The sequence below is a fragment of the Manduca sexta genome, chromosome 9 (genome assembly GCF_014839805.1).
Source record: "Manduca sexta isolate Smith_Timp_Sample1 chromosome 9, JHU_Msex_v1.0, whole genome shotgun sequence".
NCBI classification, from domain to species: domain Eukaryota; kingdom Metazoa; phylum Arthropoda; class Insecta; order Lepidoptera; family Sphingidae; genus Manduca; species Manduca sexta.
In genome coordinates this window covers 11,108,140-11,124,532 of record NC_051123.1, presented here as the reverse complement: position 1 = coordinate 11,124,532, position 16,393 = coordinate 11,108,140, and the positions used below count along the sequence as shown (strand labels likewise).

The window sequence follows — 16,393 nt, the reverse complement described above, 5'->3', positions numbered from 1 at the left end:
ATTAACTCTTTTAGCAGCCAATCTTGAGTGCATTGTGTTAGAAAATCCGTACGAATTTGCTCGGGATTCGAACTAACGACGTTTCAGTTACCAACTCTATGCTGCTAGATAAAATTAAAAAATGATAACATACTGTAATATCTCATATGAGATAATATGTTATACCATGAGAGTGAAATTTCTAGTGTTTATGAAACGTACTCTAACTGCCAATAAAAGCCCCGTTGAAAACATTCCACAGTTCAAAGAAATCGAAAATATAAACGATTTCTAGGTTTGATAACGTTGGTACAATAGATAAAGTAAAACAAATTAAAACGTCTATAGACATTTACAATTCTAATAGATTTGTACAGCCCGAAACGAGTAATCAGTAAATCCCGACTCAATCAGTTTCAAGTTTAGAAGTAATACGATATTTACACACACATCCAGGGAATTAACAAAGAGATGAGAAGGTGGGGGCGACAGCGGGTGGCGTGGAGATATCCTTTATTATTGACTTGAAGGCAACGTATGATAAAATGTGAGATTTCATTATTTTTATGAGTAATGTTCAGTTAGTTTGTGGAATTTTTGATGTTTCATTTTGCTGTTGCGACGACTGCGTACTTTTTCTCGTTCTATAGTTTACTATGTACCTCACCCCGATAAGTAGCTTGTCCGTTAATCCATGATATTAACTACGTACCTACCTTATCCGAATAATAATTTACTTGTCTGTTAATTCATAATACAATCTATCTCCACACAAAATTTCATCCATACCCATTCAGTATTTTCTATCTTTACTTCGAAAAACCCATATATGTTCACGAACTTTTAGATTTATATGTAAATTATTATATGTAATTTTAAATGAAGAACTTATGGAGAAGTTCCTCTACACTACAAGCTTCAGTTAAATTAACTGTAATTAGCTCTATGTAATTAATTTTTGGTTGGTGTTTGCTTTTTCTTCTTCTTTCTGCTGCAAGCAGTCGAGCATGTTACACGTGTGATGGTAAGTGACAGCATGCCAATACATTAAGCTCGTCATTCATATAGTCGTTCTCAGTCATATACAGGGTCATTTTGACATTGCGTTACTAAATGAAACCACATATTCATCTTCACCTTTGCTGAAATTGTTACAAAAATCATCCATTAATAACTATTATCACGAAAAATCCTGGTTTTAGTTTTTTTACTTTTTGGTCATTTTGTAGTTTAATGCAAATATCGCGTGTGCGTAGGTGTATTTCTGACTGAAAGTATGATGTTGCCACTGCAATTAATTCTCTTAGAGTGGCTTTAGGACGCGTAAAATTAAAATTAATTTTTATTCATATTTATGTTGTTCGAAACTTACACTTTTTTATTTTACATCTACGGCTCAAGTAACTTATTGTTACGTGATATTTCCAAGTAAGTAAGTATGTGGTTTCATTTAGTAACGCGATGTCAAAATTACCCTGTATACACAAAGACTCTTATACAAGAATCCTGTTGCATGGAAGCGTTGTTGGATTGCATTGTAAGCTAGCCTTCCATCGCATCTATTATAGAGTCATAAAGGTACCTACCATCACCATAGTACAAGACATTCAATATTTTTCCCATGCACCAAAACACAAAAAACAAACAAAACATTCTGTATCGGAATCCTGCTGACTTCTCCCTTGAGTTATGATCGGTATGAATACAAATGTCTTCAAATATCGCAATACCAGCCCATTCGACTGATATATACCAGAACTGGATCGTAGGGGAAGGGAATAGTTTGCATGCTTGTTTATTAACCTCTTTAGGGGATGAATTTGACTTATACTTTATATTGCAGTTATTAAGAGTATTGTTTTATCATCCCCTAAGGGGTAGGTAGAGTTGCAATCAGGGCACCCGCATTTTGTCTAAGTCTTCGCCCCCGTGGAAGGGTTTGTCGGGATAATTGCCCTGATATATATTTTCCTGAGATAGAAAGTAGCCTATATTCTTCCCAGGGCCTGAAACTATCTCCAACCTAAATTTCATCGAAATCCATTGGGTAATTTTATCACGTTCAGACAGACTTTCTTTTAAAATATATTTTTTAGAGCTTATATCGTATTTAATGACTTAGGTAAACATACATATAGGTTTCATACCTGAAGGAAATATTTTTTTAAGACTACGATAACCATGATTCCTGTTAAAATTGTGTTAGAAACTGACATCATTAATCTAGATAGATCTTTCACAGTCTATTGTTGGCTAAACGTTGTTATTCATAAAGGCGAGGTCAAGACGATTTTCTAAAATCGTTAACGCTAACGTTATGTATAAGAATGATATATCCTTGCGATAGAGTTATCGATGGGATATGTCCTTTTTTTGTTTACTATTATTATTAACGGTTATAGAAAGGACTAATTTTTTTATCTTCTATTGACATATTTCTTTGCTGGAAAGCATGTCGCCTTTAGTCATGCATGTTCAGCTATGATATTCCATTAGAATTTGATGGTAGCTGTAACTCCAAACACTTCTTGTCTAGCAACATTCATGTGCTTCTTAGAAAATTACCATCTTACTTACTCAAAAATTAATAAAAATTAAACTAATCAACTTAACAAACTGGCAGAGCTGGGTGTTGATAAATGTTAGTGTGACATCTTCACCATTAATAAACTACGATGATTCCATAATCTCAGACTAGAGAAATATACATACTTAATTGAATTAGCTATCTTTAAGCATCAAACTCGAAAAAAAATGGAATCTTTGAACTTCTTAAGCCATTGATTCAAAGTATTTACACAGCAAGGAAACTCATTACACTATACCTATTGGATATTCTGATATTTAATGCATCACTACCAGAAACACGTCTAAGAACATAAACAAAGCATATACAAAATTGATTTTTTTTTCAAACACTCCGCACCGCCCCTGGCTGCCTTCACACTTCTTTGTGGCGCAAAGGCTTTGTGCTGATGGCTGGTATCAAACGTCGGACAGTGGCGTGAGTCGTGACAAATGGAACTGTGGCACAGCATCGGGCACATCGCAATATCCGCATCCGGATGAGCTGAGATGCGTAGAGTTACGTGGTGGGTAGAAGTGGCCTGAAGGCCGAGAAAAGTAGAAAAAGAAATTATATATTAGCCGAAAGCTCCGAAAATACTTGGTCTCCATTATGTTCTACAGTAATCTCTTGTTACCTGACGAATGAAAAACTTCGTGAAAATGTTTGGATATTTATTAAATGTAAACGCAGAGATAACTGAACGGATTTGGTTGAAATTTGGGACACGGGTGGACCATTTCATCGATACACATAGGTTGCTTTTTATCCCGATAATATGCTACTGGACTACCTACTTTGCCTGCCGGGAAATAATTAAAATTTTGTTTCTAATTTTTAAAAGATATGAACTGTGATTTAGAAAGTTTTGTAGCGGGAAAGACTTTTCACGCGGGAATACCGGGAACAACAGCTAGTAATAGATAATGTAATTATTAGAAAAGGGATGTGTGGATTATGATTAATATTTTGAGGACTATAGCTATTCTTACCTTCACGTAGTCTATCCTGTTGACTTATTGATAAAGTACTGGCGATATGTCAACGAAAAAAGTTAAGTAAAATGATTATAACAAGATTTTATCACTGCATTAGCGGTAAGCGACTTGGTGGATCTCACATAGCCTCTATTAATTCCCACCAAGTTTTCCTTTCCCGTAACTAAGCATTATATTTTACTGCCATGTCTATACCATTACTATACCGCCACCGTCTCGCCGACGTCGGGTGCTCTCGCATCGAAAAATGTATTTTATAACTCAACAATTTTACATCGACATCACATTTCAACACTTTATGAACACCCTATATTACTTTTTATGACGTTTGTCATATTTCCTCCTTCATTCTTCGGTGGGGGGGTTTTAAATTCGTCGATTTATATTATAATCGATGCTCGGATACGATTATTGTGAGGGGTGGGAATGTTCTCATGTTTCATGAGCTATTAGGATGCTAAATTGAAAAGTGCCAGTCTGGAATTTTAAGTGTACGTATATATTAATAATATCAGCCCTGTATTATATACTGTCGTATTGCTGGGCATGGGACTCCTCTACTACTGAGAGGGATTAGGCCTGAGTCCACCACGCTGGCCTAGTGCGGGTTGGTAAACTTCACACACCGTCAAAATTCTTATAGAGAACTTCTCAGGTATGCAGGTTTCCTCACGATGTTTTCCTTCACCGTTAGAGCAAGCGATAATTCACAAAGAATACACACATAATTTTAGAAAAGTCAGAGGTGTGTGTTCTTGGGATTTAAACCTGTGGACATTCGTCTCGGTAGTACGTTCCACAACTATCTAGGCTATTGCCGTTCAAGTGTACATATACATTGCGACATTATTGTCTAGACTGGATACGAAGTAATTCTTGCATATTAAAAATAAAGTCCCTTGTCACGTCTGTCTGAACGTTTAATACAAAAACAGAACGGATTTCAATGTTTGTTATGGATATAGTTTATAATCTGAGAAGGTTAGGCTTTTATCCCAAGAAAATATATAGTGAGATTTTTATATGGCAAAACTCTTTCACACAGGCGGAGACGCAAGCAAAAATTAGTTAATATATAAAATTAATAGTTTTCTAAAATATACATAAGTAAATTTATATTTATTCTAACTGGTGGTAGGTCTCTCATATGTGAAAGTTCGTCTGGGTCGGTACAACCGCAATATCTATTTCTGCCGCCAAGCAGCAGTGTGTAGTCAATGTTGTGTTTCGGTTTGAAGGGCATCGTAGCCAGTGTAACAACTGGAAATAATAAGACTTAACATCTCATGTCTCAGGATCGCGAGCGCATAGTGGAATACCAAACAATTATACTTTGTAATTCAAGGGTATCGGATGGTGTTTTTACTGTTTATGGGCGGTTGTATCGCTTACCATCAGACGAATGCCGAGCTCGTTTCGTTATACAAAGCAATAAAAAAATATAGATTTCAATGAATATTTTATCAGTAACAGCATTGTTAAAACTGTGGTCTCTTTAAACTCTGTTATATGTAATCGCATCGATCTTTAAATATTATTTTAGTATACTTACTTAGTAGTCTTATAAATGACATGTCGGCAATTTTGCCGATAGTTCTAGCTTTCATATATTATTATCCCGAAATTATTACCTTTAAAACTAGCGCATACAATATTAAAGGTAGTATTCAATTAGTAAATTAAGATCTTTCAATCGATATAAAAATTAGTCATTTTTTTAATACCCCTCGTCAGTCGACACAATTATGCCGGTCTGTTGGAACCGGATATACACAGGCTCATCTCGGAACGCGACACTTACGTGGGCCACTATGGCAGGTCAGCACCTCGAGTACGGTGGTAGCTGTCCGGGCGGATATAAAATATATCCTATCAGCAAAAAACCTTTTACATACATACATAACATCACGAATTTATCCCGGAAGGGGTATGCAGAGGCGCAATTAGGGCACCCACTTTTCGCCAAGTATGTTCCATACCATGACGTGATAGGGGGCGAGCCTATCGCCATATCGGGCACAAATTCCAGACTCCGGGCTGATACTGAGCAGAAAAAACCCAAATATCACTTTGCCCGACCCGGGATTCGAACCCAGGACCTCAGAGCGCTATTGTACCGGACATGCAATACAACTACGCCACCGAGGCAGTCATTTCTTTATGGTTAAAGTATTTCTGAGGTAAGGTAAGGTACCTTTTAATTAATACATAATCCCTTTTCCTTAGAACTTTGATTCATCTAAATCCATAACTAATAGTAGCGATAATTGCATACTGCAAATGTACATACTACCAAACGTTTCTCCGCCAACTGTGCTTCCAAAATCCACGTAAACAAAGTCATTAAGTATCTCGAAAATAACATTTAAGAAATATAAAAATGTACATTTTATTATCAGCGCATTAAAATCTAGACACGTACGACAAACGGACAGAAAAACAACTGTATACCATAAAAAAAAAATCACAAAGCAATTTGGTTACAATTGTAATGACTACATGCTTTTATATGAACTAGAAACAATAAAATCGAGGATAATGCTGTGGTTAGTTTATGAGCGGCAGCGGGAGCGGGAGCGGGAGCGGTAGCGGGAGTTGTTTTTTTTAATACATAGTATTTATTGTTAAAAATATTTTTCATAATGCTACTATTCTTTATGAATTATTGCTGGATTTAACGGTAAAGGAAAACATTGTGAGGAAACCTGTGTACCAAAGAAGTTCTTCATAAGAATTTATAAGGTATGTGAAGTCTGCCAATGCGCACTAGGTCAGTGTGGTGGACTAAGACCTAAAACCCTCTCCATAGTAGAGCAGTATATAATACAGGGCTGGTACGTACATACGAATATATAATAGATAGTTATGAACCACGTTCTTTGATTGAGAACCAAAATTTTTGTTTACTACTTTAATAATTCATAAATTCCGAAAAAGGAAAAAATATGACTACCAAATTTTAGTCAAACTTTCGCCTAACAGCTTTCTATCGAAATAAAGTAATAAGTAAAGTATAAGCTAATCCACCGATATTATAGTTTACAATGGTTAGATTTTTTACAATTAGTTCAGCATTATCAAATATAGACATTACCAACCTTTTATTCTATGGAGACAATAATTTGATATTTACAATTATAATCTACCCTAACATACAATCCACCAAAAACACACCCGAGCATGCGCAATACTCAAATAAAAATTACATAAAACGTAAAAATATTTCCTCATATAAATCCATAATTCATATAAAAACTGGACTCTTTATTGCGTCCCGTAACCAAAACTGGCCGGTCTTATCTTGAGACAATGGCGGTTTCATTTATATAGAAATGAAGTAATAAAACGATATCGTTGGTCTGACCGATGAGTGACAACGACTACCCACCGACCGTATATTTGGGGATCAACGTACCGAACGCACTACTGTATTTTTATTAGCTGTGCCCGCGGCTTTGTTCGTGTGGAAATCAGTGTGTCACTAATTTTCCCGCATAAATCGCGACCCATGAGATTTTTTACTACCACGCGGCCTCTTCGTAATCGTTATATTTCAGTTAATTTAAATAAAATCGTAATGTACTATTAACCTAAACTTTTCTCAAGAATTGCACTATTTTTTAGTAAAATCCGTACAAAAATCCGTTCAGTAGATTTTGAGAAAATCGATAATATAAAGACAGACAGCTTTTGGGGACTTTGTTTTATAATATATTTAGCAGTGAACTTAACGGATATAAAAGAAATTATATAGTAACCTTAGCTCTCGGTTTCACCAGTTGCGTACATTTCAAGAATTATAATAGCTCAAGGAAAAATGTATTCTATAAGTAAAAGAATTTTTAAAATCAAACTTATAGAAATGGTTGGTGTGAATTTGATGCGCGACTTTTATCTTCAATCTTTCGTAGTGGTACAATATATTTAACCATGAAGAAATAATCACACAAATTTTAGTAACTGTTAATGATTATAACTGTTAATTAGTCTCAAAAATACGTATAGTAAGTAAAACTTCCTCCATTACTGGACCAATAATAAAAATGGACAACTCATACCGCGGAACCGTCAACTCAAATGTGACACTTTAATTACAATTATTGCTCAAACAAATGGCCATTACGCATGCTCTTTTTTGTCAAATCTTGATTTTTGATACAGCTATAAAATGTCGCCGTACTGACTTGAGCAATGACTCAGTCCATCCAGTTGTCTGAAGCAATTAAATGGAGAGAAACAGTTTTGACTTTGGTTTGAAACTGGTTTACTATGTTATGAATAATCTATTGGGTAAAACCAGTTATTTTTCTGGCAAATGACCTGGTAATGATAAGTAGAATGTAGACCAAAATAATGACATAATAGAAAATTTCATGTAACAAACATCATAACGATGCCGCTCGTAAAGCTATCTATATCGAGTCTATCTATATCTAGAGATGATTGAAGCTAGTTCCTGATATAGTACGCCCACTTCCAAAACCCGATGATCCCATCTTTGGCGCATTAGGAACTCCTCCGGATTCATCTGGCAATAAAATAATAATTCTAACAGCCCTGTATTATATACTGACCTGCTGCTGGGCACCGGTTGTTTCTACTACTGAGAGGGATTAGGTCTTTGTCTACTACGCTGCACTAGTGCGGATTGATAGATTTCACCCTCAAAGTTCTTATAGAAAACTTTTCAGGTATGCAGGGTTCCTCACGATGTTTCCCTTCACATTTAAGCAAGCGGTAATTCGCAGAGAATACTCACATAAATTTAGAAAAGTCAGAGGTGCGTGCTCTTGGGTTTCGAACCTGCACATATTCGTCTCGGCAGTCCGTTCCACTGCCAACTAAACCATAAGATGATACCGCAACGTTTAAATTAAGTAATTCACACAAACAAACAACTCATACAATCACTCATCAATTCGTTTCAAAATTAACAATCAAACTCGAAATAAAAATTCACGGCTTAATTCCAAAAGGGTCTACAAACAATGGATAATAGTCACTTGATGCCACTTTGATGGGGATCAAAGAAAGATTGGAAAACTGAGTGCGACAATGCACGGTGCATATGGATGCATCGCTGCACGATTGAATATGGATGAGTGTGTGGATAGAGGAGTAAGAGGGAACTGGCTTTGTGGAACGTATTTGAATTTCGGCGTGGAATTTTGTTTTCGAGTTGAATTTTGTTCGGTTTGACGGTAACCTGGAAAATGTAAGGTGAGAGTTGAGGACGAGTTTCGGTCTGATGATTACAGGCTTTGAGCTGTCAATTATGGATATTTTTTTTTATAGAGTGAAATCGTCAATTAAAATGGTAAATTTATTGCTTCCTTTTTACTCTAGCTATTTTACGAATTTAGATATAGTTCTATATATAATCTATTTGTGCTTGAATACTATTGAGGACGGTAATAGACAGCATCGTGATCACCTAGTTTCGCATACAAAAAATACTATCTCATATAAATTGACTTTAGTAAATCTAAAAAAAAATATCCAAACACACACACGCCCCGCAGAGGTAGGCAGACGCACAACTTGTGCATCCACTTTTTCAGCGTTTACTTCTCACCAGTGGCGAAAGGTGAAATTTTCCGAAAAGGAACACTATACAATATAAATACTAATTATATGCATAAATGCGGTTTGCAATTCGTTCTAATGATAATTAAATTCTACAGAAATTCAAAAAGGGAAGCCGATAGGAATCGGATAATATAGACCTTCGCCATTGCTTCTCATAAACATCCTTTAAACAGAAAAACTGTCATTCATGTTTGTATGGTAGACAAATCTATCCCTGATGATTTAATGCAGTGCTTGTATCTCACATCGTCACTTCACTTGGAATAATCAAGCGCGACTCCAAACCATGTCACGAGCTTCTATTTAAAATTCAAACTCTAGACTAGGAAACAGCACTTAGGCGGAACTCGGCGTGTCTTCGGGAAGAGTAAAGCGTAGGTAATTTTTTCTATAACTTCGAATATCTGATATTTAATAAATCAATTTAAGGACTTGTTATGCTAAAACTTTTTTCATATGGTCCGATTATTCGTATGTTTATTTGTAGCGATTTTCAAACCTTTTATGATTATCATCAGCAATCATGGGATGTCCACTGCAGATCATAGTCTCTTCCACAGTTTTTTAAAGGTAAAATATATCCTACCACTAGCAAACAACGTACACAAGGTGTTAAAACCCGCCATAGTGGCCCACGTAAGTATGTCGCATTCCAGGATCAGCCTGTGTATACCCAGTTCTAACAGGCCAGCATAATTGCGTCAACTGCCGAGGGGTGTACGTTTCTCTTTAGTTGACATTCAATGAGATCCCACTTTTACTTACCATCAGGTACAGTGGGAATATTTTGTCGTGCACATTTAAAAAAATATTTCCGACCGACTTCGAAATCTGTAATCACGTGGATTTCTTTATTATTTTGAATTAATAAGAACTACTTAACATTTATATTTGATATAGAACTTTTTAATAAAAAAAAAAATATTCCATATAAAATGGTGTAATGGATAGTTACACTTTTTCCACGAGGAGCGTAGGAACAGCAGCGGGTAATGATACCGAAAGCCTTTGATCTGATGATTACTAATGACGATCACTCGCAGACGCTCCAATCATAGCCATCAGCGGTGACTGTAAATCAACGCGTGGGGTTCGTAATATTTGTGCATATATTACACCTAAGAATACTAGTTATGTAGGATTGAAGGATGAAGGGATATAAGGGAAAGTTGACTGGTTCAATTTTGAAAATCATTGAAAGACATAACGGCATATCAACAATATTGGATTATACTGTACAATTTACTTATTACTGTACAATTAACTTACTAGGATACCTATCCTAGTAAGTTAATTACAGTGTTATTTTTGATCGTCACTACCTAGTGACGATCAAAAATAATCAATATTAGAAGCCCACTATATTGTGAGTTTTTAGTTCTAACCAAATTTTTTATTCGGTAACGGCTAAGTGACCCTGGGCGGGGTCCAATAGGATGTTAAGTGACAAGAGATGATTACCACTCGACAGTCGACACAATTATGCCGGCCTGTTGGAGCCGGATATACACAGGCTGATCCCGGAACGCGACACACTTACGTGGGCTACTATGGCGGGTTTTAGCACCTTGTGTACGGTGGTCGCTATCTGGGCGGATATAAAATACTAGCTTTTGCCCGCGGCTCCGCCCGCGTTATAAAGTTTTTCAGGCTTAAGTTTTCCGTTATAAAAGTAGTAGTTTCCCGGGAGCCTATGTTCTTCCCAGGGTCTCAAACTGTCTCCATACCAAATTTCATCTTAATACGTTGGGTAGTTTTGAGTTTAACACGTTCAGGCAGACAGATGCAGCGGGGGACTTTGTTTTTATAATATATTTTTAGAACTTTTAAGTGGAACAATCCCGTCATACATCATTGTTGCATAACTTTAACCGTTTACGAAGCGCAGGCAACGGAAGGTCTCAAAACTCATAATTTTCCCCGTTTTTGCAACATGTTTCATTACTGCTCCGCTCCTATTGGTCATAGCGAGATGATATATAACTTTGAGCACTCCACAAACAAAGGACTATTCAACACAAAAATATTTTTTCAGTTCGAATCGGTAGTTCCTGAGATTAGACATTACTGCTCCGCTCCTATTGAATATAGCGTGATGATATATAGCCTATAGCACTCCACGAACAAAAGGCTATCCAACGCAAAAAGAATTTTTCAGTTTGGACCGGTAGTTCCTGAGATTAGCGCGTTCAAACAAACAAACAAACAAACAAACAAACAAACAAACTCTTCAGCTTTATATAATAGTATAGATATCCTATCAGCAAAATGCTTTTAGATACCAGTAACCATGAAACAGGGCTTGAAATTCGAAAATAAGTTTAAATATCAATTAGTCTCCAATTGGTATTGTGTAATATGTACTTTTAAATCATTATATTGCTAGAAACTTAACCCGAATCTCATATACCCTAAGGCTGTTATTAAAATCTTATATTCAGTTAATTGAACTACTTATTAAAAAGATTTTGTGTTCTCACGATACTGTGTGGGCCTTAAGTGATCAAAGTAGACTTTTACACAAAAGATTTACACGAAAATACTGAGAATTAGTAAAACTTCAATCCGTTTTTTGATTATAAAAATGCTAATCTTTCTCCACTAGTCAAAAAACAGGCAATATTAGAACTAAAAGGCATCTATCAAAAAATATAAAACAAAAGCCAATACCAAGCCGCCGTTTTTAATTTAAAACTTTGTTAATCTAAATATAAAGAGTATACCACAAAGAGCCGGATCAAAACGATGAAAAATTATTGAAATGGGGTTCCCGAACGAAGGGCGGGTGGGAAAGAAATCGACTGTTTGAAAAATACAAATTTTAATATATCATGAAAAAAAAACTGTTCGTCTTAAACGCTCTAACATAGAAGTGATTTTACAGTGTAACTTTGGTTTTTAACTGTAGAGATATTGTGGTATATCCCATAAGGGGGTGCCTGTAATCATCGTGATTTTTTAATCAAATTTCATCTGTACAAGGGAAGAGGAGGCTATATTTTTTCATTATTTAATTTTCGGTCGGTCGTAGCTTTGTCTAACACTCCTTCAAGGGACAGCGGTGTTTGAAGCGTTTTTTCGATGTACGGCCTTTGCTGCCTATTACACCGATGATTTTACTGTATTTATAATTGAACTATTTTTCGGATTTTATCGCGGTTTTTTTAGTTTTTCTGGTGGTCGAGGGGACTGACCACGAAGGCTTATATAAATGATGGAGCAGAACCGTGCTTAAGAGACAATATATTATTCGCATTAATATATTTTTTATTTCAAACAAAATCATTCTATACGACAACATCACTATCTTTAAATGATAATTATGAAGTAGAAAGGTTTAAAAGATAAGGCATTATAAAACTTAATGCTTTTGTAAATATTGCATAATTCAAAAATATTTTAAGCTTAACTTTTTTCGAATAATATCCATTTATACTTTATGGTAATAGAATTTAAATTTCGAAGTTATAATACACTAAGAGAAGTACGTTATCCAACCGATTACAAGTCGGTGTGATCGGCGGTTAAATTAAATTTTAACCATCCATTTCACGGTTAATATGGCAGATCGTTTGTTCAGGTCCTCAATTCCCGTTGTTGAATTACAATTGTAATTATATCTGTAATATTTTCGATTTGATTACACAGTTGGATGATGGAATTTGGCTTTTGTGAACGAGTTTCATTTTTATAATGTTTGTTTTAGCTTTGTTCTGAATATTAAATCGTTTTTTAATTCCTTAGAGAGTTAAGCTATATTTGAATTTATTTTCAGTGTAGACCAAGATTGCCTTCTAGATCGACTAACAAAATCAATTTCAAGTTACTTTGAACATTTTATAATTCAACAGATATTAGTTTCATCTGCGAAGTCGTTGGTAGAGGTGCCAAAGATGCACACATGCTTAATTTAAATTTGAGTCGATTGTAACCTATAAAAAGAACATCCTAATTAGATCCAGAACCTGCATTTCAATCTACCCTTTCAAGGATGCAATCGATAGATTATAAAACGTATGTTGGTATATATAGAATATATCAAGATTACATACTTCAGTCACAAATACCTACTATAAAGTCTGCAAAGTCTTCGAATCGTCGGGAGAAAATGAAAATATAAACTATCTATCTATCTAATCTACGATAAAATCCGAAAAAATAGTTTTATTTCCATGTCTAACATTGGCGTAAACATAAGAAATCATTATAAATACTATAGTCAATTTTACCAGATATATAGCACACACACTTGTGCACTATAATATCTCCTATGAACCTGGCTGATGTCCGTTGAGATTGGCCGCCGTGATCGAAATTTGGCTAGGAAGGTTTTTTACTTTTACTATATACCCTACTACCAACAAAACTATATATAAACATCTAAATATGTACATCATAAGCCTTTACAGGCCACAAGATGCATAATACTTACTCTGAGTCCAAAATTATGCTTGGTATTTTTATTGCAACTCAATGATGAGACGATCACATCGCTCGCCTGATGATAAGCGATACGACCGCCCATAAACAGAAGCAACACCATACAGAACTTTTAATTACAAAGTACTGCGCGACACTCCAATGCGCTCGTCATCCTTAGACATGATGTTAAGTCTATAATGTATATACGCTGAGTGTAATTTCCTTCACAGTGGAATGCAGCAGCGCATACCCACTGCTGCTCAGTGAGAAATAGACGCTGCGGTGCTAAAGACTAAACAGAAATAAGTTTTACCCCTACTCCATGGGATCTAAGTCCTAACATAGCGAAATGTATCTGAAATACGTCTCTGCTTAACTCTTAAGAGGAAGAAAAGCGTGATAGTCGTAATCATTTTGGTGGCTTTTGCCGTCGTGCATGACATACTTCGTGTAACCCTTCCCTGTTTATGAAATATGGTCCTTCTCAAGAAGCAACTACTAGTGGTAGATCACGCATATACACTGGTGGTAGGTCTATCATATGTGAGATCCCACGGGAGTAGGTACCACCGCAATGTCTATTTCTGCCACCAAGTGAAAGTGTAGTCACGGTTGTGTTCCGGTTTAAAGGACATTTTAGCCAGTGTAACTACTGGACATAATAAGACGTAACATCTCATGTCTCAGCATGGCGAGCGCAGTGAAATACCAAACAGTACTTTGTAATTCAAAATTTCGATGGTGTTTCTGCTGTTTGTAGGCGGTCGTATCGCTTACCATTAGGTGAACAGTAAGCTCGTCTCGTCATTTAAAGCAATAAAAAAAAAATCATAAAAGGACCAAATACCCAAAACACTATTCAAATATAACCGCAATAATCCAAAACATTATTGAAATGCATACTTGGTAACTAAACTCAAGCATTTCTATAAAAATTCAAGGCCATTTTAAAAGCAATTCAGTCTTAAATCCACTCAACTCTTAAATAAAAACTGTTCCAGGAACGGGCCATTCATTTTCCCGTTAAAAAAACTTGTTCATCCCCCAATATCAATTAACCCGGAGCTTTTAAACCACTTTCCAATATGCAAATCGACAAATCCCGATGTCCAATAGGGTCCCGCGGGAGCGAGGCCCGTCCCGATCATTCCCGTGTCGAAAGAATGCTTTTTTACGAGATTTTCATGGGTTCTTTTTTCTATTCGCTGAGTGTTGCTCTACTGGTTTTGATTGAAGCTTTTAATGTTAGGACAACCGAAACGTATATTGTTTGTAATTTTTACACACACACACACACACACACAACATCCCGCATTTATACCCGAAGGGGTATGCAGAGGCGCAACCAGGGCACCCACTTTTGGCCAAGTGTGTTCCGTCCCATGATGTGATAGGGGGCGAGCCTATCGCCATATCGGGCACAAATTCCAGAATCCGGGTTGATTCTGAGCAGAAAAACCCAAATATCACTTTACCTGACCCGGGATTCGAATCCAGGACCTCAGAGCGCTGTCGCACCGCGCATGCAGTAATTTTTATACAGTTGTTAAAATAACGTTGAATAATGTAGCTATTGAATAATACAGCTTAATTATTTTTTCATTTCTGAAAATCAAAATGATGAGAGAAGTGTATTGCCGTGGCGAAGGGTCCATATAACTCGATTCCTATCAGCTGCCCTTTATGAAGAATTAATAAAGAATCTAAATATCATTAGAATGGTTGCAGACCAGTCCAGATATGTTGTGTTGGGGTCCCTTTCGAAAAAAATACCTTTCGCCACTAGTATATTGTTCCCTAATGGCTCAAAGGAATGTGTGTTGACTGTTCATAAGTTATATAACAGTGAAACTGAAATAAAAGCACTGCACCACGCTTGTCACAAATAAGTAATTTTTTTTAGTAAAATAATTGTCATGATATCAACTCTCGTTGTACTAAAATTATAACAAAGTACAAAACTTAACAATTCAATTTATATTACGTATTATTCTAGTATTTAAAGTACACTGTATTATTATTTTCTATAAACCTCCAAAGGAGAGCATACTTCAAACCGTTCCGATCTGAACGTATCTATAGGACTGAAACCAAAACCTGTGGTGTTCAAGTAGGGTCCTCACACTTGTCCCTCCTTGTTATTCTTGTGCTCAACCCGATATCTCCGTCCTTGTCTGCCAGCCCCATCGAATGCTATCGAATGTTCGACGCAACAGGTAGTATCGGCTTCAGCCATAGGGTTGCCTATTTGATTGATTTTAAATAATATATGTTTTTGTATGGAAATAAAGATGGAAGTGTTAATCGTATGGAGGATTAGTACTTGTTAAGTTTAAAAGAAAATGATTTAAAATAGTAATATAGTTCTGAATATATTTTATTTGTTTAATATTATATGGAATTGCTAATAATGCTTTACGTTTACTCGTATAAGTAAGTATACTTATATAGACTCTAATTTCTAATATAATTTAAAATGTCAAAGTGACTACGTACACAAATTATCAAAGCTTTGTAGTCATTGCAATATATATTTACGTTTTATGACTAAAAGCCTCTAGGGACAATGACTCTTAAGGGCCTTTAATTAGAAATGAAAATCTATAATTCCCAAAATTATCAATAAAAATATTTCAGCACCTCCCAACCCTATCGTTTTTCAGCCCCGAGGAAGACTGTGGGCCGATGCGTCCCGGCTCGGGATATTTGCTTTATTGATAGCTTCACAGGTGTTCCGCCGTTCCCACCACGGGACCTTTTACGGCCCATATCGACTATCAATTCCGGATTCCCATCGTGGCCTGCTCGATTTTATGTCTCTACTAATGGTAGGTTTAAT

General features: G+C 35.9%; 1 protein-coding gene across 1 annotated transcript in view; it reads left to right on the top strand.

Annotated features, from left to right (window-relative positions):
• The window catches only part of LOC119188858 (major heat shock 70 kDa protein Ab-like), a 2,644-nt gene extending 1,393 nt beyond the window's left edge, over positions 1 to 1,251 (top strand). The window contains exon 2 of the mRNA XM_037436900.1: positions 1,236 to 1,251. Within this exon, the coding sequence (XP_037292797.1) occupies positions 1,236 to 1,251 (16 nt within the window). The remainder of the gene's footprint in view (positions 1 to 1,235) is intronic.
• Positions 1,252 to 16,393: the final 15,142 nt, after the last annotated feature.